Source organism: Hypanus sabinus, chromosome 9 (genome assembly GCF_030144855.1).
Source record: "Hypanus sabinus isolate sHypSab1 chromosome 9, sHypSab1.hap1, whole genome shotgun sequence".
NCBI lineage: Eukaryota > Metazoa > Chordata > Chondrichthyes > Myliobatiformes > Dasyatidae > Hypanus > Hypanus sabinus.
In genome coordinates, this window is record NC_082714.1 from 14,942,954 (window position 1) to 14,969,746 (window position 26,793).

At 41.7% G+C, this 26,793-nt stretch overlaps 2 protein-coding genes across 3 annotated transcripts in view; one reads left to right on the forward strand and one right to left on the reverse strand.

Annotated features, from left to right (window-relative positions):
• Positions 1-26,793, reverse strand: part of cops3 (COP9 signalosome subunit 3) — a 48,365-nt gene that overhangs the window by 17,942 nt on the left and 3,630 nt on the right. The window contains exons 2-6 of the mRNA XM_059979079.1: positions 25,266-25,513; positions 10,678-10,807; positions 9,852-9,964; positions 9,706-9,755; positions 5,968-6,060 (exon numbers count right to left, since the gene is read on the reverse strand). Coding sequence (XP_059835062.1) covers positions 5,968-6,060; positions 9,706-9,755; positions 9,852-9,964; positions 10,678-10,807; positions 25,266-25,513 — 634 coding nt within the window. The remainder of the gene's footprint in view (positions 1-5,967; positions 6,061-9,705; positions 9,756-9,851; positions 9,965-10,677; positions 10,808-25,265; positions 25,514-26,793) is intronic.
• Positions 25,326-26,793, forward strand: part of LOC132399110 (5'(3')-deoxyribonucleotidase, mitochondrial-like) — a 36,490-nt gene continuing 35,022 nt past the window's right edge. Inside the window, exon 1 of one of the 2 annotated variants that reach the window (XM_059979082.1) lies at positions 25,326-25,463. The gene's annotated coding sequence lies outside the window, so the exon portion shown is untranslated. Of the gene's footprint in view, positions 25,477-26,793 lie in introns of both variants that reach the window. The other variant, XM_059979081.1, reaches the window with a different exon arrangement.

The window sequence follows — 26,793 nt, forward strand, 5'->3', positions numbered from 1 at the left end:
ACTGATATATCATACTCCAGTAGCCTCGGTGCTTACTGACAATCTAAGATCTCCCTTTTTTCATTTATTTCGGGGTACTAGACAAGGCTGTCCTCTTAGTCCATTATTATTTGATATTGCTTTAGAACCCTTGGCAATTGCTATCAGAGAATCACAGAACATTTTTGGCATTAATCGTGAGACAGATATACATTATATCATTATCTGATCATTATATCATTATCAAGTTATCATTATATGCAGATGATTTATTATTATTTACTTCTGATCCTGAGAAATCCATTCCTGCAGTTTTATCATTGTTGATTCAATTTAGTGATTTTTCCTGGTATAAATTAAATCTTAATAAGAATGAATTGTTTCCTTAAAATAGTTCCAATTTATGGAAATTTACCTTTTAAATTAGTTAATGACTCTTTTATTTACTTAGGGATTAAAATCACAAAAACTATAAAGACTTATTTAAGGTTAATTTTTTACCCTTAATTGATCAAATTAAATGTTTGTTTACTAAATGGTCACCACGATCTTTATCTCTGATAGGTCGGATTAATGCTATTAAGATGGTTATTTTACCCAAGTTTTTAATATATATTTCAAGCGGTACCAATTTTTATTCCGAAATCTTTTTTTGCTAATGTTGATTCAAAAATTTCCTCATATATATGGCAGAATAAAAATCCTAGGTTAGGTAAAATATATTTACAGAAGGCAAAGAAGGAAGGTGGATTGGCATTGCCTAATTTTAGATTTTATTATTGGGCAGTTAATATCCGATATTTGATATGTTGGTTAAAGGATTGGTTAATATTGATTAATATCTTTTAGCCCTCATTGGGTGAACTTGGAAATTAAATCTGTACAAGGATTTGCATTGGGTTCTATTTTAGGGACTTCTCTTCCCTTTGCTCTTTCTAAATTGCCAAAACGAATTGACAACCCGATAGTTAAACATACTTTACGTATATGGTTTCAATTTCGGAAATTTTTTTTGGGTTGACTCAGTTTGTTTTAAGTATTCCTATTGTATCCAATTGCTTTTTTTTATCCTTCTATTATAGACCAAGCTTATTCAGGTTGGAAGACTAAAGGATTATTACGATTTTCCGATTTATTTTTGGATAATTGTTTTATGTCTTTTGAGCAATTATCTAATAAATATAATTTGCCTAGATTTCATTTTTTTTAGATATTTACAGATTAGGAATTTCTTAAATACTGTACTTCCTACTTTTCCAAATTTTGTGTCTTCAGGTATTTTGGAGAATTTGTTTGAACTAAATCCTTTTCAGAAAGGGCTAATATCAAAACTTTACAATATAATTATGAAGATATGTTCAGAGCCCTTTTATAAGACTAAAAATGATTGGGAAAGAGAACTTAACCTCACTATCCCTATTGAGAATTGGGATAAAATTCTTCAATTAGTTAATACATCATCTATATGTGCTAAACATTCATTAATACAGTTTAAATTTGTGCACAGGGCTCATATGTCCAAGGATAAATTGGCTCATTTTTATTCCTATATAAATCCTATTTGTGACAGATGTCATTCTGAAATAGCATCTTTAACTCATATGTTTTGGTCGTGTCCGCTTTTGAAAAAATATTGGAAAGATATTTTTGATATTATTTCTGCGGTATTGAACATTGATTTACAACCTCATCCTATTACTGCAATTTTTGGTTTACCAATGATCGACTCACTCCATTTATCCTCTTCCGCTTGTCAAATGATTGCATTTCTTACATTAATAGCTAGAAGATCTATTTTGTTGAATTGGAAAGAAATTAATCCTCCTGCCGTATTTCATTGGTTTTCTCAAACTATGTTATGTTTAAATTTAGAAAAAATTAGAAGTGTTGTATTTGATACTTCTATTAAATTGGAAAAGATATGGAGACCATTTATTCAATATTTTCATATGATGTAATATGACCCTGTTGCAAGTCTATTTGTTTTTCCAGTTTCGATTTTATATATGTTGAGAGGATCGGAGTTGACGACACTGATGATTTTGTATTTTTGTGAGATATTATAAACAGCCTTTTTTCCCCATTTTTTCTTTTTCTCTTCGTTCTTTGTTTTTTTTTCTTTATTAGTTATTAGATTAGTTTTTTTTTGCATAATTTTTTTTCTTTTTCTTTTTTTCTGTTTTTTAATATATATTATGATATACCTAGGTTTGCCTTGTTTATTTGTATATTGTATCGTTTATGATTTGGGAATACTCATTTATACTGTAATCATTGCTTATGTATTCTTTCATGTTCAGTTGAAATGTGTATGTTTGTAATCCCATTACCTATGTATCAATTTTATTTGTTATTAATAACAATAATAAAAAGATTGAAAAAGAAAGAAAGAAAGGATATAGGGATATGGATCAATATAGGCAAGTGGGATTAGTAGATAGGCATAATTGACAATAGGAAGCCTGTTTCAATGCTCTCCAACCCTATAACCATCCCACTAGTTAGAATATCAACATTTATTTTGCTATACCCACTTAGAACCTTAAAAGATTACCCTTTCATTCTAAATACTTTAATCATCCCTAAATGAAAATAGTCTCAAACTAGGAATTAATCAATATCTTTTGAAATGTTACTGATGCTAGTACAGTGGATTCCAGTTAATTGTGATTCATTGGGACCAGCACATTTAGCCTCAATTAAGCGGCTGTCCCAAATAGCTAGATCATGGAAATAGTTTGCATCATAAGCTCCATTTTCTTTACAAATATCAGTCATAGCCCCTTCCAGGTAGGGAACAGCTGGGGTGAAGGAAAATGGTATATAAAAAACATCATTCAACTGAGGAACAAATTATGTATTTATCTGAAAAACAGAACAAATTAGAAAACTACGAATACTACTACATTGCTATAAAACTGTGTATTAGTTCCTAATACTTATTGACGGAGGAATTCATCCAATGTACACTGCATGTGGGGTATTTTTTTTTTTTACGGCTAGTGTCAAATCTTTTCCAGGCATCTTGGCAAGAGTCTGAAATTTTTTTTAAACTCAAAATAACAAACAAAATTATCAAAAATCACTGCATTTGAATTGACATCCGTCAGCCCAAATGGAAAACATAACACAAGCACACACAACTGACGCTATTTAAGAACTCTTCACTTTAAGCACTATGTAGTGTCTAATGGCCACACATGTGCATGTGGTTGATGCTAGTTAGAAACTGTTTAGCAGCATTTCCTGTTCCAATTAAGTGGCATAAACAAAGGGAATCCCAGCTATTTTCTCAATTAGTTTTTGTTCTTTAAGAGTTGTCGCATATAAGCAGCTGGCCCAATTAACTGGAATCCATTGTATGTTTTCTTGCAGAATGCCATCACATCTGTAAATAGTACTGCAGCTGTGACCAACACCTAGTACATTTGTAACAGTACTCTAATTTTCTAAACTCCAATACAGATCACTATTCCATATGCTTTACCATCTACTTACTGAATTTCCCTGCTAACATCATGATTCTTGCACCTGAACTACACTGACCTCTCTGTACTTCGCTCATTCGCAACCTCTCCTGACTACATTTAGTTTCATTTACCAACTTTATTCCCCACTCACTCAACCCTGCTACACCTTGCCGCAAACATCCCCAATGCAGCCAGATCCCCTCCCTAACATTAGCAAAAATGGATAGCGTACACTCTGCACTTCTTCCAAATCATTAATATAGATGGGAAATAACTGAAGGTTAAAATTATCAGATCATTTCATTACTTACATCCTTCTACTCTGTAAAGAAAGTATTTATTCCAATTTTGTCTTCTATGTGATAATGAGTCTTCAGTCAACATCATCATTCCCCCCAATACTGCCAGCTTTAATCTAATACTGGAGCGTTTATTGCAGTACCATGCTAAATGTTTCCTGGAAATCCAAATACATTATATCTACAGATTCCCCTCTATCCCTATAGTCATTAAATACTCCACATAAAACCTTTTATAAAACCCTATAGACTTGTTTGGTTGCATTACGTATTAATTGCAATTGTAAAGAATGTATTCAGAAATAAATGATTGATTAAGGTCAGTCAAATACTTGTGACATCATCTCATGCAGACTAAAAGCAAGAATCACTTTGGGGTCACAAGAGTGACACACAACAGGAAGAGCTCGGTTGTGCGATACAAAATGGCTCCCAAGTTGTCATTATCATGGTTTATTAAAATTCATTCAAGGGATGTGGGCTTCACAGACTGAGTAAAAACTTAATTGCTGATCATTAGTTGCCCTTGAAAAGGTGCGGGTGAACTGCCTTCTTGAACCACTGCAGTCCTTGAGGTGTGGGTATACCCAAAATACTGCTAAGAAGGATGTGAGCTGCCTTAATGACTATTGCCCAGTAGCACTCACATCTACAGTGATGAAATGCTTTGAGAGGATGGTCATGACCAGATTGAACTCCTGCCTCAGCAAGGACCTGGACCCACTGCAATTTGCCTATCGTCACAATAGGTCAACGGCAGACACAATCTCAATAGCTCTTCGCACGGCCTTAGAACACCTGGACAATACAAACAACTGTGTCAGGACACTGTTCATCAACTATAGCTCAGCATTTAACACCATCATTCCTACAATCCTGATTGATAAGTTACAGAACCTGGGCCTTTGTACCTCCCTCTGCATTTGGATCCTCAACCAGAAGATCACAATCTGTATGGATTGGTGATAATATCTCCTCCTCGCTGACAATCAACGCTGGTGCACCTCGGGGTGTGTGCTTAACCCACTGCTCTACTCTCTCTATACCCATGAATGTATGACTAGGCATAGCTCAAATACATCTATAAATTTGCTGATGATACAATCATTGTTGGTAGAATCTCAGATGGAGACGAAAAGGTGTACAGAAGCGAGATATGCCAACTAGTGGAGTGGTGTCATAGCAACAACCTGGCACTCAACGTCAGTTAAGACAAAAGAGTTGATTGTGGACTTCAGGAAGGATAAGATAAAGGAACACATACCAATCCTCACAGAGGGATCATAAATGGAGAGATTGAGCAGTTTCAAGTTCCTGGTTGCCAAGATCTCTGAGGACCTAACCTGGTCCCAACATATCCATGCAGCTATAAAGAAGGCAACTATACTTCATTAGGAGTTTGAAGGGATTTGGTATGTCAAAAAATACACTCAAAAACTTCTTTAGATGTACCGTGGAGAGCATTCTGACAGGCTGCATCACTGTCTGGTATGGGGGGGGGTCTACTGCACAGGACTGAAAGAAGCTGCAGAGGGTCATAAATTTAGATGGCTCCATCTTGGGTACTAGCCTACAAAGTACCAAGACACCTTCAAGGAGTGGTGTCTCAGAAAGACAGTGTCCATTATTAAGGGCCCCCAGCACCCAGGGCATGCCTTTTTCTCTTTTGTTACCATCACGTAGGAGGTACAGAAGCCTGAAGACACACACCCAGCAATTCAGGAACAGCTTCTTCCCCTCTGCTATCCAATTCCTAAATGGTCATTGAACCTGTGAGCACTACTTCACTTTATTAACATCCACTATTTCTGTTTTTGCATCATTTTTAATCAATTCAACATAGATAAATAGTAATTTATTTTTCACTCTATATTATGTATTGCATTGAACTGCTACTGCTAAGTTAACAAATTTCACAACACATGCCAGTGATAATAAATCTTATTCTGATTCTTCTGAGAAGGGAATTCCAGCAATAGTGAAGGAAAGGTGATATGGTGTATGGTTTGGAGGGCAACTTCCACACGATCCTGTTCCAGTGCTTTTGCTGCCCTTGGGTTTCAAGGTGATGGTGGGTTTGGAAGGTGTTGTCTAAAGAATCTTCACTTCAATTTTATAACACTAAAATTACATGCGATATAATTGAATTTCCTAGCACATTTTTTAACCTAAAACAAAGAATATTTGACATGAGAAAATGAACAAAGTAGTCACCTTACCTGACAGAGATCAGCATGAACTGAGGTAAGCTGGTTAGTATTCATTTGCATCTTGTCTATGGCCTGTTTCAGAATGCTAATGCCCCGCAATGGCTATAAAAAAAAACATTATTTGTTACCGAGTATCCACTTAACCCATGTCATTACTTAAAGACATAACTTCTCACTGATACCATCAGTTATGCGACTTAGATTGATAGCTCAACCCAATTTGCATGCGGACATTTGCCTCGATGTGCTTGCCTTGGCAAAAATGCTCAAGGACACCAACCCACTGACACATAGAACCAAACTGGATTCATGTTCTAGGTATTTTTTGCTTATTTCTTTTTGTATTTGTACTGACACACTGTGTTGCCTTTTGAATACTGGTTGAATGCCTAAGTTGATGCAGTCCTTCATTGATTCTGTTATGGTTATTATTCTATAGATTTATTGAGTACGCTCACAAAAAAGTGAATCTCAGTGTTGTATATGGTGACATATGCGTCCAATGACAATAAATGTATTGTAAATTCTGGTGTGTAAGCCGAAAATTTGGCCCTAAATTTTGGTCCTGAAATTAGGGGGTCGGCTTATACAGAGGGTGCCAACTTTGGAAAAATGAATACATGGAAGACAGGTCATATTTATTGGCTTTTTTGACTCAAATACCAAAGAAAATACAAATGCTTATGAAATCTACACAAAAGAAAAGACCTACAAAACACATTCTGCTTCTCAACTTACTTGTACACACTATGTCATCAAACGTTCAGAGCTTGAAATTCTCACACTCTTCATTGTCTGACTCTCTGAAGATCATGTCCCATTCTTCGGCAGTCACCATATCATCGTAAGGATTGTCAATTTCTGCTTCAACATCATCATTTGCAGCTTTACTGGCTGCCAAATCTCCATCATCTTCTTCCCAAAGCAAATGATCTTCAGTGCCGTCCAAAGCATTGCTGATGCTGCACTTCTTGAAGGCCTTCACAATGCACTCGGCCTTCATTTCCTCCCATGATTGCACTACCCACTCGCAAACTGTAGCTAGAGATGCGGCCCTCATATCTCCCACTGGAGTGAATGACTGATTTCCAGACATCATCCATTCGTTCCACTGTCGATGCACAAATTCTTTGTATGGTTTGTTTAAACTTACATCTAGTGGGTGGAGCACAGACGTCAGACGGGGATGACTGCAACATCCGTATTTTCAGCTTTCAATGCTGTTTTTGTCGCACCTGACAACTGCACTTTGAACATGTCCCAGACAAGTAGCAACTTTTCCTTCCTGAAGCCTTCGGGATGTCGATGTCACACCTCTTTAACCCACTTCAACCCATCCAGCCGTGTTCTTGAACGTAAACACCCCACGAGTATTTTTCTTTCTTTGGGAATGTTTTCCTCTTAAAAATCACCATTGGTGGTAGTTTGATCCCATCAGCCATACATGTTAACACAACAGTAAAATGGTGCTTCTCGTGTCCAGTTGTTTTGACAAGGACTGTTTTCTCCTCCTTCTGTTTGACAGTGCAGTTGCCAGCAAAATCAAAGAACATTGGTGTCTCGTCCATGTTACCAATCAATGACAGCGGGTAAGAATGTGCCTTTCGATGCTTGATCACAAATGATTGGAAGGCTATAATCTTATTCTCAAGGTTGCTCGGCAACTTCGGAGCAATCTTTGTTTTTTGTCTCAACACAAGATCACGTATATTCATAAATTGGGTGCACCAACTTCGCGTAACTTTGAAATTTTCGCTGACCTCACGGTGTTTCTTAGCCCATTTCAATGCTTGAACCCAAATAATTTCTCTGGTAACAATGTATCCAGACGATCGCTGGTGATTCACCCACTCAACAACTTTTTCTTCCAGTTCTGGCCACTGGCATGTTTTCCCGCGGTTTGCACATTTTGTCTTTAGCATTTCCCTCAGTCTGTCCTCTGCCTTTCTCCACTCTCTCACTCGTTTCTCATTTACACTAAACTTTTTAGCAGCTGCAGAATTATTCATCCCTTTAGCAAAATCAACAACCTTCAGCTTGAAGCCAGCATCATATTGCATTCGTTTTAATCTTTCGTACATGGTGGTTGCAAACTCAATACTGAGTACATGTACTGATCCTGCCACCCCGTGTTATGTTTTAACGAGATTACGATGGGTGCTAAATGGTTTCACGGGGGTTACATTTCAGAGGATTCTTTACCATTGGGAACCTAATCCAGAACTTCTCTCCCTGATTTATTGATTAAGAATTCACTTATAACGCTCTACAACGCATAGGCCTATTTTCTTAGCAGGTACTGGTTCACAAAATTTCCAGGTTTTGGATCCGGGAAAGTTGAGTACTGGCATGTGAGGTCTTGTGATCCTTTCTGGTTAAATTAAAATCCTCTACAAAAGGGGTCGACTTATATAAAGGTAACATGAAAAAGTCACTTTTTTTAACCTTGAAAGTGGAGGGGGGGGGGGGGGGGTGGTCAGCTTGTACACCGGAATTTACGGTACTTTAAACTTTGAAGATAGCAAGAGAAAAAGTATCAATGGAACTACATTCAACAAGGAGAAGAGTGAAAAACTGGCCAACAATCAACATTTTTAAACCTACAAAATGTTATTTCAGCTACTACATACTATACAATACAGATTTGAATTTCATGTGACATTTTGTATGAATAACCCACTTTATTCACCATGTAAACCATTGAGAAACAAAATCAATGTTGGAGAAAATTTGACAATTTAAAACAATAAGCCCTTTACATCACAATTGAATGCCAGGGGAATTGGGGTTCAGCCAAATAAGCTGTATTTATTCATTCTGTACTCCAAAATTATCTGTTTTTATACAATACAAATAAATGCATATTTCATTTCACTTAGACTCTTGGCATCCAAGTAGAAGAATCCAAAAATAGAATAATGATGTAATTTTCCCATGGAAAATCTCCATGAGAAGGATGCATTACGAATAGTTCATTTACATGATATCCCTTTGGGGGAGGGAAGGCACATTAATGTGCATGGAGATTGTACATTCTGATTTATGGACATGGCAGAAGTCATTCCCCATGGCTCAAATCACTGAAATTCATCAAGCAGAAAAATCATCTGCGTCTATTAAAAAAAATCTTCTACTCAATTCTGGAACTGAGGTAAAATAAGTACATAGTTTTTTCAAAAACATTTTGAAAAAAGCTTAACATAATTTATCCACTACAGTCAAACCCATCAAATCTTGGGAAATAAACTAAAGCTTTATATAATAGAATCACAGAGTAGAGAAGTCAGCCTGCACAGATTCTTAGTTGATCATTTCTGTGCCTCTGCAGATGCTGCTTGACCTGCTGAGATTTTTCCAACAGTTTATCTTTTGCTCCAAACTCTAAAAGAGGGATCCAACGTAATTATTTCCATTTTCCACTCTTTCTTCAGAGCACATTTAAAAAAAATAGTTTGGCCCAAAATACCCGAATTGGCTGGAAATTATTTTTAAACTTTTTCTGCCAATTCTCAGTTCACCCCATTGCCATCAAGTTCTATTATGAAACGTAGCATATACCATAACTCTTTCAATGCTCTTTTCAACCAACTTCAAAAATGCAACAAATATTTGCAAATCTCCAACCATACAGACATAAAAGTCAAACATGAAGCAGACTAAGTATCTAAGGAAAATATTTCTAGCATTTCTACCTAATTTGATTTGAGGCCAGAGACAAATTTGAAAAATGAAATATTAGAAAAATACCTGTTTTCTTTCTACCAAAGCATTTGTCAACTGATGACAAAGACCCGCAACTAGAAAAGAAAAAATAAAATGCATGAGCTGTGTTAAAAGTTGCATCCGTTTACTTTGCAAACATTCACTATAGATGCGAATATAGAGATACTTACAGGTGTCTGTTGCATATCTGATATGTTCACCATTACAAGTGCTAATGAAAAGCTGAACTTGGGAGAATAATGTTTCAAAATCTGGGATACTGGGCATAGAAAATTTTACATACCTGTGGAACAAAAAAATTAAAAATGGTAAGAAGCATCATTTGACTTTCATTGGAGGCATGTCAAATCAATCAAATTTTACTTAGAATGATGAAATATGAACATTTACAAAAGGGGCATCCTTTTAGAACGGAGGTGAGGAGGAATTTTTTTAGCTGGAGAGTGGTGGATCTGTGGAATTCTTTGTCACAGGCAGCTGTGGGGGCCAAGTCTTTATGTAAATTTGAGGCAGAGGCTTGGTCCGGGCATGAAGGGATACAGGGAGGCCGAGAGAAAAATTGGATTAGCCATGACGAAATGGCGGAGCACACTTGATGAGCCAAATGGATTAATTCTGCTCCTATATCTTATGGTCTTATTTCCTTTAACTTGCCCATTCTTTCTCACCTGCACATAAAACCCCCATCCAACACCATATCACAATTCTCCAACCCGAGGTTAGAGTTAAACCTGGGTTGCTGGAGTTATGCAGCATCAGAATTATCCTCTGCGCCACTATCTCCTCTTCTGCTAATTCCCTACTACACAGCTAAGAAGCCACTATGAAGATATTACTTACTTGAATGGACAAGCAGAATGACTGTGTCTAGCAACCTTTATGTAAAGAAATGCCTCCAAGACTTAACAATTCACTTTGGTGCCAGAACAAGGATCGAAGTTTAATTACATAAAAACAATTATGCTCAATTTATACAAAAAGTCATTTGAAACTTACAATACTGCCAAAACTCCCAGAGAATGTTCCTGTACATCCAATGCACCTAGCACTGTATCCAAGTGAGAGAGATTTTTAGCCAGCAGCTCTCCACTCTTGTTGATGAGGTCACAGAGCTGAGTCATCTGTCCTAAATGGAAACAAATTTAATTCACACATTACATCTAATAGGTCAAATCTTACTTGCATCCTTGTAGCATCACAACTTTCAAGCCTACGCACTTCAAAAGAAGGCTGGTATTCTGCCTAACCATTTATCCTCCCTGGTACTTAAATTGTCTAAATTATACTAAAGCTATGATAACTATGAACACTGTTGTATGAAAAGAAATGATTTCAACACAAAGCAATTTATTGCCTAATTAAGCCACCACAATGCCCCTCAATACACTGTGCCTTAAATATTATTAAAAAGCCTGTAGAAGCTATCCATTTCAATTCATTTTTTTATCTATGCACTATATTATTCCTTAATGACATCTTTGAAACAGCACTGGCTAATTAGTTTATACATTTTCTAATGAGTATAAAATGCAATTAATATGAAAATCTCAGTAAGCTTTTGCACTTCAACACTATGCTGTCTATAGCTTAATTTATAACAGCCTAGTTACACTGCTGTGCCTTGGAGAACTTTTAAAGATTAGCATATTATTTTCTCTCCTATTGATATCCGCAATTCAAAAAGGCTATGCTTTCTCCAATTTGATCTACACTTAAACAGAATGGAATTGCATGAATATTTAACAGTAAAATTGAGTTCACTGCAATTTTCTAAACAAAATAAACAACAGTGACTAAAATTCACAATTTATGGAAGGTTAACTTCCATGCAATGACACACAGCCTGTTGACCATAAACTGGGCGAAACAGTTACGTTCAAAGTTCAAAGTAAAATTTTTTATCAGAGGACATACATGTCACCACATACAACGCTGAGATTCTTTTTCTGTGGGCATATCTGTAGAATAGCAACCTTAAACTGCAAGCATTATTAACTGTAAACAAACTAGGCATACACAGATATAAATAAATAGCAGTAAATAACAAGCATAACATATAAAAGAGTCATTAAATGAGCGTAGCTATTCCCTTTTGTTCAACAGCCTGATTAATGGTTGAGGGGTAATAACTGTTCTTGATCTTGGTGGTACAAGTCCTGAGGCTCCTGTGCCTTCTACCTGATGGCAGCAGCGAAAAAAGGGCATGGACTGGGTAGTGAAGATGTCTGATAATGGATGCTGCTTTTCTTCGGCAATGTTTCATGTGGATGTGCTCAATAGTTGAGAGGGTTTTACCCGTGATGTACTGGGCCATATCCACCACCTTTTGTAGGAATTTCATTGGTGACGAAGACATTGGTGTTCCTATTCCAGGCCATAAGGCAACCAGACAGCACACTTTCCACCACACATCTACAGAAATTTGCTATGGTTTTTGATGACATGCTGAACCTCCACAGATTCTTGAGGAAGTAGAGGCTCTGTTGTGCTTTCTTTGCAATAATATATAGGTCCAGGTCAGACCTTCTGAGATAGTGACACCCAGGAATTTAAAGTGACTGAACCTCTCCACCTCTGATCCTCCGATGATTATTGGCTCATGGAGTTCTAGTTTCCCTCTCCTGAAGTCTATTATCAGTTCCTTGGTTTTACTGACATTGAATCAAAGGTTGTTGTTATTACACCACTCAGCCAAGTTTTCAATCTTCTTCCTGTATGATGACTCATCACCAGGTTTGATACAGCCCACAACAGTGGTGTCACCAGCAAACTTCTATATGGTGTTGGAGCTGTACTTATGCCACACAGTCATAGGTGTAAAGCGAGTTGACCAGAGGGCTAGGTCATATCCCAGCGGTGCTACTGTGCTGATGGAGATTGTGGAGATTTTTTTGCCAATCCAAACTGGCTGGGGTCTGCAAGTGAGGAAGTCCAGGATCCAATTGTATAAGGCCCAGGTCTTGGAGTTTACTGATTGGTTTTAAGGGAATTATGATGTTAAGTGCTGAGCTATACGTGATAAAGAGCATCCTGATATATGCATTTTTGCTGTCCAGGTGTTCCAGGGTTGCGTGAAGAGCCAGCGGGATAGTACCTGTTGCTTTGGCAAGCAAATAGGAGCTGATCAAATTACAGAACATCAGGTAAAAGAATTCAGAAAATTAAACAAAGTGAAAGAGAAACTGAGTAGCAAGGCTCTGACACTAAGCAACACCCATGAAATAGTATGGCAATAAGGGCAACTTTAAAGGCAAGACAAAAACCAGTGCTGTTCCTGGTGACTGAGAAATACAACGAACAATAACAGATTATAAAGCAGACAGTGAACACCAGATAGTTTGAAAGGAAACTTGTAACAGATACTAAAAAATGAAGTTTGCAACTCTTTGGAAATGAGGTTAATTCTGGAGAAAAGTAAGTCCTGTGAAATGTTAAATGAAAACAAGGAAATGACAGATATGTTGCATTTATATTTACTTCAAAAGCCAATAGAGCAGCAGGGAACAGAAAGGAGAAGTAATGGATAACTACTCAAAGTTGGAAGGCTGAAACTAACCCTTTCCTACAGGAACTACAGATGCAACTATTTCTTGTATTAATAAACCTGAATAAGTAGGTCTTTTATCGCATCGTCTAGGTTTGCCAATGACCCAACAATGGCCCTGTAAAGGAATTAATTAATTACAAAGAAAGTTAGAAGTTTATCCTGACAGAGGACTCTTTATTCTAGTCAACTATTATTTTAAAATGTGACATTGAAAGAAATGAATGGAAAAGGAACAGAGGTGGGCAAATGGAATGACAGACAAAACAAAGAAATGCAGAATGGGCTTGAGGGGTTAACTCTTCTTGTTCCTTTTATCTTGAATTTATTTTCAGTACTATTTGTCCAACAAACTAGTTACACCACATCCTCGTTATATTTGTCTTCAGACAATGCGGATTCACAGTTGTGCGAGAAACCCATTTCTACCAACGTCTCCTTATATGCATCCAAAACTCAGTTACGCAAGAACTGCTTTCCCGCTAATACAAGTCACATGCACACGCCTCACAGTCTCACTCCTGCCAGTCTCACATTGGTTTTGGCAAGGTGTGGATGTGTGATCTTGCGCTCTTAAACTTTTGTTGGGTTTTATCTACGGTGCAGTGATTTTGTGCTTGTAATATTTAACTATGCCTCCTAAGCATCTGATTTCATGTCCTGGGCCATCAGCCGAGCGGTAGAGAACCACTTTACCACTTGAAAAAAAGTCGGAAATTATAAACAGCACAGCATCAGGTGAAGGTAACACAGCTCTGAGACGCTAATGCCAGGAACAGAATCTTGGCTTTGAAGTTCTTTTGTTGCTTGACAATGTGCCAGCCCATCCTAAACATTTGGACAGCATTCATCCTAACATAACAGTGCGTTTCCTGCCGCCTAACACAACATCACTGATTCAACCACTCGACCAAGGTGTGATCCACATTCAAGGCGTTTTTATTTATGGCCAACTATGTCTCAGATGCTGCAAGCAACAGACGATTTTGAAAATCCCGGGAGTTTACCAGCAGGGGAATGGTGAAAGTCGGAACATTTGGCACAAATGGCGATGGACATGGACCCAAGTTTAGCATGGAGTCAGCATTTCAGTCATTTCCTGCCGTCAACCCTTCTTCCCTACAAGCAAATTTTTGCTGAAAAACAAAATGCTGCCAAACAAACAACCCTCACCACTTTCTTCAAACCGGTGTCATCTCCTGCTGCCAGCAGTTCTAAGAGTTCTGTGAGTCTTCCTTCACCCCGTGCTGTGCTTGATATGATCCCGATGACCACAACCACCACTCATGACCCGGAGCGAACACACCTGCCACTGTTGGTGAGTACTGTACACCATAGTATGTTAACTTTCTATGGTTCATTACATTGAATATTACCTTAAATTGATGAAATATAACATGAACATTGGTATGAAAATGTGAATAAATTACTGATAAAACATATTTAGGAGGCCCTCTGGAACGCATCCCTATTTTCTCCATTTGAATTATTATTCACATTATGAGTCGACTGTGAGGAACGTATCCCCCACACATAACAAGGATAGGGTGTATTAGTTATTAGTTGCTATATTGTATTTTACTTTCTTAGTAGATTAAGGAAGATTGGCCTGTCACTGAACATTCTGTCAAACTTCTACAGATGGACTACTGACTGGTTGCATCATGGTACAATGTGGCAATTCGAATGTGCAGCAACATAACAAGCAAGAACAAGACTGCTCATTACATCATGGGCATATCTTCCACTGTCAGTAGCACCTACAGGAGGTGCTGCCTTAAGAAAACAACATCATTAAAGATACCCACTATTTAATCTATATTGTCCTCTCACTGCTACCATCAGACAGCTGGTACAGAAGGCATAAGTCCCACACCACGAAGATTAAAAACATCTACTTTCCTTCAGTCCTTGAACCAACTGGAAAACCATAATCATGACAATTTAGCAACAATTTGACAACTGGCATTTTGATCTCTTTACGAAAACAAAAAAGTTTTTTTCTTTTTTTTGTAATTTATTTTTTTATTCAAGTTTATCATCAAACTTTTCCATAAGATGTATTTCAGATACTGTACATATATATCATATAGTTGTAGCGGTGTGCTACATGCAGCTCTAAAATTACGACACGGAGTCGGTAACTGCAGTCGAAGGAAAAACTTTATTCGAAATCTTCAGCCTCACTTTTAAGCCTCCCTCAACCTGCCCCCCGTGGCGCAGAGGCTCCAAAGCTCTGTGCTCGCAAACCCCCGTAGGCTATCTAATTGTGAGCCGGTTCGGATGTGCCAGGAAATGGGTCGCCACATAACCCCCCCCAGAACCGGCGATACACCCCCCAATGTCCACAGTCTGGGCCGGAACCTGCTTGGGAGGTCGGCCTCTGCGCCGAGGTGCCGGAAACTTGGCCGGTTGTGCCAGGTCCACATGGGCCGGTTTGAGGCAGTCCACTGTGAAAACCTCCTCTTTCCCCCCAACGTCCAGCACGAACGTGGACCCATTGTTCCGGAGCACCATAAACGGCCCCTCTTATGGCCGCTGCAGCGGTGGCTGATGCCCGCCCCTTCGTACAAACACAAACTTACAGTTCTGCAGGTCTTTGGGTATGCAGGTCGGGTTCCGCCCGTGCTGTGAAGTGGGTATGGGGGTCAGGTTACCGAGCTTCTCGCGTAATCTGCCCAGGACTGCTGCGGGATCTTCCTCTTGCCCCCGTGGGGCTGGTAGGAACTCCCCGGGGACGACCAGGGGCATGCCGTATACCAACTCGGCCGACGAGGCGTGCAGGTCGTCCTTGGGCGCTGTGCGGATGCCGAGTAGGACCCAGGGAAGCTCGTCCGCCCAATTGGCTCCTCGCAGGCGGGCCATGAGGGCCGACCAGGTGACGGTGGAAACGCTCCACTAGCCCGTTCAACTGTGGATGGTAGGCAGTTGTGTGGTGCAGCTGAGTCCCCAAAAGGCTGGCCATAGCTGACCACAGGCTGGAGGTGAACTGGGCGCCTCTGTCGGAGGTAATGTGGGCCGGTACACCAAAGCGAGATATCCAGGTGGTGATCAGGGCTCGGGCGCAAGATTCGGAGGTGGTGTCGGTGAGCGGGACCGCCTCTGGCCATCTTGTGAACCGGTCCACGATAGTCAGGAGGTGCCGCGCGGCTGACAGGGGACTCACGATATCCACATGAATGTGGTCAAAATGCCGGTGGGTGGGATGGAACTGCTGCGTTGGGGCTTTGGTGTGCCGCTGCACCTTGGCCGTCTGGCAGTGCATGCACGTTTTGGCCCATTCACTGACCTGTTTGCGGAGTCCGTGCCAAACGAACCGGCTGGAAACCATCCAGACAGTCGTCCGGATGGAGGGATGCGCCAAGTTATGAATGGAGTCGAAAACACGGCGCCGCCAGGCTGTCGGGACGACGGGACGGGGCTGGCCGGTGGCGACGTTACAGAGTAGGGTCCTCTCACCCGGGCCTACGGGGAGGTCCTGGAGCTGCAAACCGGAGACTGCGGTTCTGTAACTCGGAATGTCCTCATCTGCCTGCTGTGCCTCTGCCAGTGCCTCAAAGTCTACCCCTTGGGAAAGGGCATGAACGGTAGGGCGAGAGAGCGCATCAGCCACGACATTGTCCTTACCCGAGACGTGCCGGACATCTGTTGTGTATTCAGAGATGTAGGACAGGTGGCGTTGCTGGCGGGACGACCAGGGTTCGGACACTTTTGTAAACGCAAAGGTAAGCGGTTTGTGGTCCGTGAACGCGGTGAAGTGCTGACCTTCTAGGAAGTACCTGAAATGCCGGATTGCCAGGTAGAGCGCCAACAGTTCCCGGTCGAAAGCACTGTACTTGAGCTCGGGTGGCCGCAGGTGTTTGCTGAAAAACGCCAGGGGTTGCCAGCGACCTGCGATGAGTTGCTCCAGCACCCCACCGACTGCCGTGTTAGATGCGTCCACTGTGAGGGCGGTAGGGGCGTCCATTCTGGGATGTACTAGCATTGCGGCGTTCGCCAAAGCTTCCTTCGTTTGAACGAAAGCGGCGGCGGACTCCTCGTCCCAGGTAATGTCCTTGCTCGGACCCGACATCAGGGCGAACAGGGGGCACATGATCCGGGCAGCTGAAGGGAGGAAGCGGTGGTAGAAATTGACCATACCTACGAATTCCTGAAAGCCTTTGATCGTGGTGGGTTGGGGGAAGTGGCGGACCGCATCTACCTTAGCGGGCAGAGGGGTTGCTCCGTCTTTAGTAATCCTGTGGCCCAGGAAGTCAATGGTATCGAGTCTGAACTGGCATTTGGCGGGGTTGATTGTAAGACCGTACTCACTCAGTCGGGCGCAGAGTTGACGGAGGTGGGACAGATGCTCCTGACAACTGCTGCTGGCTATGAGGATGTCATCCAAATAAATGAACGCGAAGTCCAGGTCCTGTCCCATCGCGTCCATTAGCCGCTGGAACGTCTGTGCGGCATTCTTCAGGCCAAACGGCATGCGGAGGAACTCGAAAAGGCCAAACTGGGTGATGAGAGCCGTTTTGGGGACGTCGTCAGGATGCATCGGGATTTGATGGTACCCTTGGACGAGGTCTACCTTGGAGAAGATCCGTGCGCCGTGCAGGTTTGCTGCAAAGTCCTGAATGTGCGGCTCAGGGTAGCGGTCCGGTGTGGTAACCTCGTTCAGCCTGCGGTAGTCGCCGCACGGTCTCCAGCCTCCCGTCGCTTTGGGCACCATGTGCAGGGGGGAGGCCCATGGGCTGTCGGACCGCCGGATGATCCCCAATTCCTCCATCCTCTGGAACTCCTCCTTCGCCAGTCGGAGCTTGTCCGGGGGAAGCCGCCGAGTGCGGGCATGGAGGGGTGGTCCCTGGGTCGGGATGTGGTGCTGTACGCCGTGTCGGGGCATGGCCGCTGTGAACTGCGGTGCCAGAACCGATGGGAAATCCGCCAGGACCCTGGTGAAGTCGTTGTCGGACAGCGTGATAGAGCCGAGGTGAGGGGCTGGCAACTGGGCTGCACCCAGGGAGAACGTCTGAAAGGTCTCGGCGTGTACCAGTCTCTTCCTGGGCAGGTCGACCAGTAGGCTGTGAGCCCGCAAAAAATCCGCACCCAGAAGCGGTTGGGCTACGGCGGCCAGTGTAAAGTCCCACGTGAACTGGCTGGAGCCAAACTGTAGCTGCACCTGACGTGTGCCATAGGTCCTTACTGTGCTGACGTTCACGGCCCTCGGGGGGGGGACCCGGTACCCTGCTGCGGGTGTTGTAACTCGTCGGAGGTAAAACGCTGATCTCGGCACCAGTATCGACCAAAAACCGGCGTCCCGACCTTCTATCCCACACATACAGGCTATCCTGATGGCCAGCCGCCGTAGCCATCAGCGGCGGCTGGCCCTGGCGTTTCCCGGGAACGTGCAGGGCGGGCAACAATGGCAGGCTTCTGCGCCCCACCGCTGGTGGTAGAAGCACCAGTGTTCATTGGGCTGGGGGTTGGCAGGCTCTGCGGCCGGGCCTGGACTGGTTTGCTGCTGGGAGCATGGCTGGGAGATCCGTGCGATGGACGCCCCGCTCACCTGTTTGGCGTTCCACAGCAAGTCCGCCCGGGCTGCCACCTTCCGGGGGTCACTGAAATCCGCGTCGGACAGCAGCAGGCGTATGTCCTCGGGTAGCTGCTCCAGGAATGCCTGCTCAAACATGAGGGAGGGCTTGTGTCCTCCGGCCAGAGACAACATCTCATTCATTAAAGCCGATGGAGGTCTGTCTCCCAAGCCATCCAGGTGCAGTAAACGGGCAGCCCGCTCGCGCCGTGAGAGTCCGAAAGTCCTGAGGAGCAGGGCTTTGAATTCCGTGTACTTGCCGTCTACCGGGGGCGACTGTACGAACTCCGCGACCTGGGCCGCTCTGTCCTGGTCGAGGGAGCTCACCACGTAGTAGTAGCGGGTGTCTTCTGAGGTGATCTGGCGAACGTGGAATTGGGCTTCGGCTTGCTGGAACCATAGGTTCGGTCGCTGTGTCCAGAAACCTGGCAGTTTCAACGAAACCGCATGAACAGAGGCGGCGTCGGTCATTTCTGGTCCAAAAATCGTTTGGACCATCGGGGTCACCAATTGTAGCGGTGTGCTACATGCAGCGCTAAAATTACGACATGGAGTCGCTAACTGCAGTCGAAGGAAAAACTTTATTCGAAATCTTCAGCCTCACTTTTAAGCCTCCCTCAACCTGCCCCCCGTGGCGCAGAGGCTCCAAAGCTCTGTGCTCACAAACCCCCGCAGGCTATCTAATTGTGAGCCGGTTCGGATGTGCCAGGAAATGGGTCGCCACATAGTCATATTTATCACAAATCTCCACATAATAATTATCTGAGGTATACTCTTCTAGAAAGGAGAAGAGAGAAAGAACAACGAAATAAGAGAATACCCTTAGAGAGTAAGACCATATATTTTGGGTATATACCTCAAGAAAGGTTGAAAAGAGATAAATATTTAATGAATATACTGCTGGTGGCTGGTAAAAAGACTCTTACTAGGAAATAGTTATCACAGGAGAGACCAACTTTAAATGTATGGATGGAAATTACAATGGACATTTACAAAATGGAGAAAATAACAGCATCTGTTAATCATAAGTTGGAACAATTTGATTCATACTGGGAAAAATGGCTTAACTACGTAACACCTCATAGCTCTGATTTTATTCTCACAAGTCAATATGTTGTAAAACAAAAGATCACTCCCTACTTTGTAAAAAAGATACTTTTTATTGTTATTTTTCTTCTAATTGTATTTGTTCTTATAAAACCTATGTATAATTTCCTCTATGTTTTGTTTGTGAATGTTACTTTTAAGATGTATATGCTTGTGATACTGTCACAGGTAAGTTTCTTAATGCACCTGTGCTTACATGTACTAGTAATTAACAATAAGCTCAACTTTAACACTTTTTTCCCCACTCACTTCAGTTAATCAAAGCAAAATATCTGCCTCCCGCAAAAAATTATATTCATCTTAAACCTACTTTACTCATTCTTGATTTTTTTTTACATATACCAATAAAAGCCTTAACAATTGTTCTGTATGCTATTATATTTTTTCCATATCGTTTCAGCCTGCTGTAATTCAGATTTTCATTATGGCTGTTTTTTAAGTCTTTTAATTATCATTTCTATGCTTCTTCAAATTTTTATGCTTCAGTTCCTGTGCAGTAACATCCAATCTGTACTGCATTTGGCCCTTATTTGAATTTTCCATTGGCTTTTGCAGTATTTTGCCCACTTCCTTTCCTAATCAACTTTTAGACTAATTTATTTTAGCCAATACCTCTTGATTTTAAGTCTTCAAAATACCAATTAATCAGCTGCCCATATCTTTTGTTTATTGTGCTTTTAAAATTGTCATCCACATCTCTTACATTTCCAAACAGGCCCACTTCATTTCTGAGAACTAGATGGCAGTAAAGAAAATGATTTTTGTGTAATCTATAAAAACGCAGAAAGCAGCACCTATGCAACAGAAAGGAATTAAGAGAGGAAGCAATAGGATTGAAACAATGTTTCATATATCCCAGCTTGACACCTTTGCAACTTACCATACCCTCACCTCTGACCTGGAGAAAGTGAGGGGAATTGTTCAATGTGAGGATAAGTTCAGCAAGGCAAAAGATTGGGCCAAAATTGGACAGTAACTGATTGGGCCACTGTTCAAGGGAGAAGCGGTGGGCACTCCAACCCTCTTGATGATGGGATGGAGTTGCAGAAGGATAGTATGCCCATAGTAAAGATGAGCCAGCTGGAGGAGGATGCATAAAGTGCCACAGATGCAAGTAGGGGAAAATGAGACAGGCAAGAAGATTGAAGTCAAGTTAGTATGAAAAATCTTCAGTAAAGCAAAAGCAGGTTGAAACAATGGGTCTTACCAGGCAATCCTTGTGGACCTTGGGGGGAAGATAGAAATGATCTGTGCATAGCTGAGGCACTGTAAAGTTGGAAGATGTTCAAAGTACACATATGTCACCCTGAGATTCATTTTCTTACAGGCATACTCAATGAATCTATAGGATAATAACCATAACAGAATCAATGAAGGATCAAACACGATCCATGTTTTCCTTCAGTTAGTCCTGACGAAGGGTCTCGGCCCGAAACGTTGACAGTGCTTCTTCCTATAGATGCTGCCTGGCCTGCTGTGTTCCACCAGCATTTTGTGTGTGTCAATGAAAGATCACATTAAATTGGCCATTCAATCAGTATGCAAAAGACAACTCACTGTTCAAATACAAAAAAAGAAATGATAATAATAAATAATCAATACATTTTGAAAACATGAGGCGCAGAGTCCTTGAAAGTGAGTCCGTAGGTTGTGAAATCTTTCAATGATGAGGCAAGTGAAGTTTAGTAAAATTATCCCCTTTGGTTCAAGGGCCTGATATTGAGGGATAACTGTTCCTGATCCTTGTGGTGCGAGTCCTGAGGCTCGTGTACCTTTTTTTTGATGGCAGCAGTGAGAAAAGTGCATGACCTGGGTGCTTGGGGCTTCTGATGACAGATGCTGCTCAATGGTGGGGTGGGTTTTACCCATAATGGACTGGACTGTATCAACTATTTTTTGTAGGATTTTCCATTCAAGGGTATTAGTTTCCATACTAGACCGTGATGCAGCCAGTCAATATAGTCTCCACTATAAATCTACAGAAGCTTGTCAAGGTTTTAGATGTCATGCTGAATCACCGCAACTCCTAAAGTAGAGGCACTGCTGTGCTGGGCCCCAGGATGGGTCCTTGGAACTAGTAACACTGAGGAATTTAAAGTTACTGACCCTCTCAACCTCTGATCCTCCAATGTGGACTAGCTCATGGACCTCTGGTTTCCTTCTCCTGAAGTCAATAATCAGCTCTTCAGTCTTGCTGACACCTGAGTAAGAGGTTGCTGTTACGACACCACTCAGCCAGATTTTCAATCTCCTTCCTATATGTTGTTTTCAGCAAGCTTCACTGTGGCACTGGGGCTGTTCTTAGCAACACAGTCATAAGTGTAAAGCAAGTATAGCAGGGGCTAAGCACACAGCCCTGAGGTGTACCTGTGCTGATGGAGATTGTGGAGGAGATGTCATTGCCAATCCAAACTGACTGGGGTCTACAAATGAGGAAATACAGGATCTAATTGCTCAAGGAGGTATTGTGGCCAAAGTCTTGGAGCTTGTTATTAGTTTTGAGAGCATCATAGTATTGAATGACAAGCTGCAGTTGATAAAGGGCAACCTGATCTATACATCTTTGCTCTCCAGATATTCCAGGGTTGAGTGAAGAGCCAATGAGATGGCATCTGCTGTGGACCTGTTCCTCCTGTAGGCAAATTGAAGCAGGTCCAAGTCGCTTCTCAGGCAGGAATTGATGTTTCAGCACCAGCATCTCAAAACACTTGCACAACTATCTGGGAGTCCTTGATCCAGAGGAATGTAAGATGATATCTCTAAAACCTGACATTTGACCTTAGCAGGATAGAGATGTGTTCACCAGACCATAATAGTATCACCCTTCTTGACAGCTTTGATGGTGAGTGAGTGTGAGTGTGTGTGTGTATACACGCGCGCCATACGAATGTCGCAGTATCATGGCACCAGGCTTTCCCTCAATGTCAACAAAACAGCTGGTCATTGCAAGCACAAGTGAGTACAAGTCAGATGCCAATACAGTGTCTTTCAGAACAATTTACATTCTAGGCAATGTAAGATGAAGTGCAGCTGCCATAGTGATGTAGGAAATGGTGTATCTAATTTACATTTGCACACCAGAAAAATTTACAATCAGCATAATTAAGAATCTAGTTGTTTTAATCCATATTACAGTATGTCCATGTCTAACTACTTTAATAAACATTGGCTAAGATATTGGGAATAAATGTCCTGCTCTTCAAAATATATATCCATAACCATCTTGATTAGAGAATTACAAAGATTTTCTCACATCTCAATCCTAAATACCAATGCTTTTTTCCTGAAACTCAAGCACTTCCTTCACAATACCCAGCCTGAGGAAATTACTTAGGAGCATCTACTCTATCATTCATAAAACACTACAGCACAGTATAGGCCCTTCAGCTCACATGTTACGCCAACCTTTTAAACTTCACTATCATCCTAACCCCTTCCTCCTATATAGTCCTCCATTTTTCTATCATCCATGTGCCTATCTAAGAGTTTCTTAAGTAACCTTACTGTATCTGCCACTACCACCACTCCTGGTAGTACATTCCATGTACCTACCACTCTCTATGTAAAAAATTATCTGACACTGCCCTACACTTTTCTCCTTATGTCCCCTTGTATTAGCCATTTCGGACCTGGGAAAAAGTCTCTGTCTATCCACTCATCTATGCTTCTTATCATAAGATCACAAGATAATGGAGCAGAATTAGGCCAATTGGCCTAAATCTAATCTGTCAGCTCATCATGGCTGATCCATTTTCCTGTCAACCCCATTCTCCAGCCTTCTCCACACAACCTTTCACACTCCAACTAATCAAGAACCTATCAACTTCTCCCAATGAATTGGCCCTGAGGCAACAAATTCCACAGATTCACCACTCTCTGGCTAAAGGAATTTCACCTCATCTCCATTCTAAATGAATGTCCCTTTATTTTTAGGCAGTGCCCTCTGGTCTTACACTTCCCCAATACAGAAAATATCCTTTCCACATCCACTCTCTCTCGGCCTTTCAATGTTCAATAGGTTTCAATGAAATCCTCTTTCATTATAGAGTAATTTTGTACACCAGTATTATTCTCCCTTGCCTTGGCCAAGATTTATCACCACCATCCAAAACTGTTATATTCTGTATTGCTTTCATTTGAAAAATAGCTACATTTCAAAAAATGTTATGCATTTAAAATGTTCTGATATGGACATGAGAGGTTTAAAACAAATACAAGATTCATCACCATCTCTTTATTGAATTCTTATTATTTTCTGATTACGTTACACTGTTCATATTGTTGGCTATCCCAATTGAAACAAAGACCAAAGAGAATGCAGATGCTGGAATCTGGAACAACACACAGCGTGCTGGAGAAACTCAGTGGTCAGGCAGCATTTGTGGAAGGAAGTGGAGAGTCAATGATATCCTGATGATGGTTCTTGACCTGGAACATCAACTGTCTATTTCCCTCCACGGATGCTGTCTGAACAGCTAAGTACCTCCATCGCTTTGTTTGCTACCCTTAATTGAAATTGAATGAGTGTACAACCAGGTGACACATGTGTTTATGTAAACTGATCATTGTAAGTTGGTATCATCCTTGGCAAGCAACCTATTGTAGCAGGAGACTGGCATTGCAATAATCACTTACATGAGGAATTATACTGATATTCACAGCGCTAAGCAGTATTGCACCCATATTGTACTGTCTCAGTACTTTTATATTTGTATGCTGTAGCACTAACTTTTTATTCGCAGTTATTTTGTAAATAACACTACTCTTTTGCACTTCTGCTTAGATGCTAATTGCATTTCATTGGCGTTGATATCTGTACTCAGCACAATGACAATAAAGTTAAATATAATCTAATATGCTTTCCAAAAATACCTGGAGGGCAACTGGTACATAGCTAGGCCCAACATCAGTAAATTAAGATCATGAACCGGAAGTGGGGCTGAGGACTGACAACCGCCAAAACCAATGGGAAGAGTTCCGCCCACAAATGCGAAAGTCAATCTTTCAGGAGCAGCCAATCGGCGGACAGAGGCGGGGTTTTCCTGTGTTGGGCTCTGAGGTAAACAGGCCGCGAAGACAACCACCGTCACCCCCCCTCTCACCCGACTTCCACCTTGAAGGAGGCGGGTGGCGGGGGACCAGAGGGCTGCTTTCGCCGCCTTTATCATTCTTCAGAACCCCATTAGTGAGACGAAGCAAAGGTTCAGCAGGTGGCCCGGCGCTGCCGGTGCACTGACCACCTTCTTGGGACAGTGATGGTAGGCAACGAAGGGGCGGTAACCACATCGCCGTGCGCTTTTGCCCCAATTGGAGTGAGAGGAACACGAGGGACCTGAGCGCCGCAGACTCGCCGTCTCTTACCCTGCGAGGAGAGCTGCCGCACGCTGTTGACGAACTGCTCCAAGGCGGACGCCATTTCGCCAAGCCGCCTCCCTGTCGCCTCATTCAAACCGGCTCTTCCAGATGGCTCTCGCGAGATCTCGCTGCCTGCTCGCGGGCGACGCCAAGCGGCTGGAGGCGGAGGGAGCCCAGGCTGGAACAACTTTCCATTCAGATCAGGTTCATTATCACTGTATGTCGTGTTACTCCGCAGCAGTAGTGCAATTTTACTGCAAATTACAAAATAAAGAGTGCAAAGAGGAGATTTAGTATGGCACTAATGGCTGTAGCAAACTTAGAATCATGGAAAACTGCAGCACAGCAACGCCTTTCAGCCCATCTAGTCCATATCGAACCATTTGAGCTGCCTCGTCCCATCGATCTGCACCCGAGCATAACTCTCCATCCTCCTACTATCCATGTAGCTATACAAACTTATCTTAAATGTTGAAAACACATCCACCACTTGGGCTGCCAGCTTGTTCTACACTCTGAGTGAAGTTTCTCCTCATGTTCCCTTTAAATGTTTCACCTTTCACCCTTAACCTTCAGTTGTAGTCTTCCCAACATAATTTTGTATTCCTCTATCAAATCTCCCCTCAATCTCTATGTTCTAGGGAATGAAGTTCTAACCTACTCGATCTTGCCTTCTAATTCAGGTCCTCCTGTCCTGACAACATCCTTGTAAATTTTCTTTGTACTCCTAACAAGCGAAAACACAGAATATAAAACACAAAATCAAAAGACATATTTCAGTTCAGCCCAGTCTTCACTATCTGCAGTACCCTGATTTAAAACTCACCCAAGAAAAAGCAAAAAAAAGGAGCAATTAGAAACTAGAACACATCATAAGCGTGAATTGAGTCCAACCTACAAATCACGTTGATTAAACCTTGCTCCAGCACCAACCTCTGACAGCATCAAGGGAGAGAGAGATCACTCAGATGCAAGGACTTTCCCTCAGGAGCAGCAAGTGAGAGGGAGAGAATATGTCCTCATTAGCTGGGAGGGTAGAGCACTCAAATCACCACCATGCACATCTTCATAGTAGCTATATATATCTATAAAAATTCTGAAAGACCAGTATTTTTCTAATGATGGTTATCAGAATCAGCAAACACGATGCTGGAAATTCAGACAACACACACAAAATGCTGGTGGAACACAACAGGACAGGCAGCATCTGTAGGGAGAAGCAATGTCAACGTTTCGGGCCGAGACCCTTCATCAGGACTAGAATCAGAATCAGGTTTATTTTCCCGGCATGTGACGTGAAATTTGTTAGCTTAGCAGCAGCAGTTCAATGCAATACATAATCTAGCAGAGAGAGAGAAAAAAATAATAAATAAAAAACATAACAATAAATAAGTGAATCAATTACATATATTGAATAGATTATTTTAAATTGTGCAAAAACAGAAATACTGTATATTTAAAAAAGTGAGGTAGTGTCCAAAGCTTCAATGTCCATTTAGGAATCGGATGGCAGAGGGGAAGAAGCTGTTCCTGA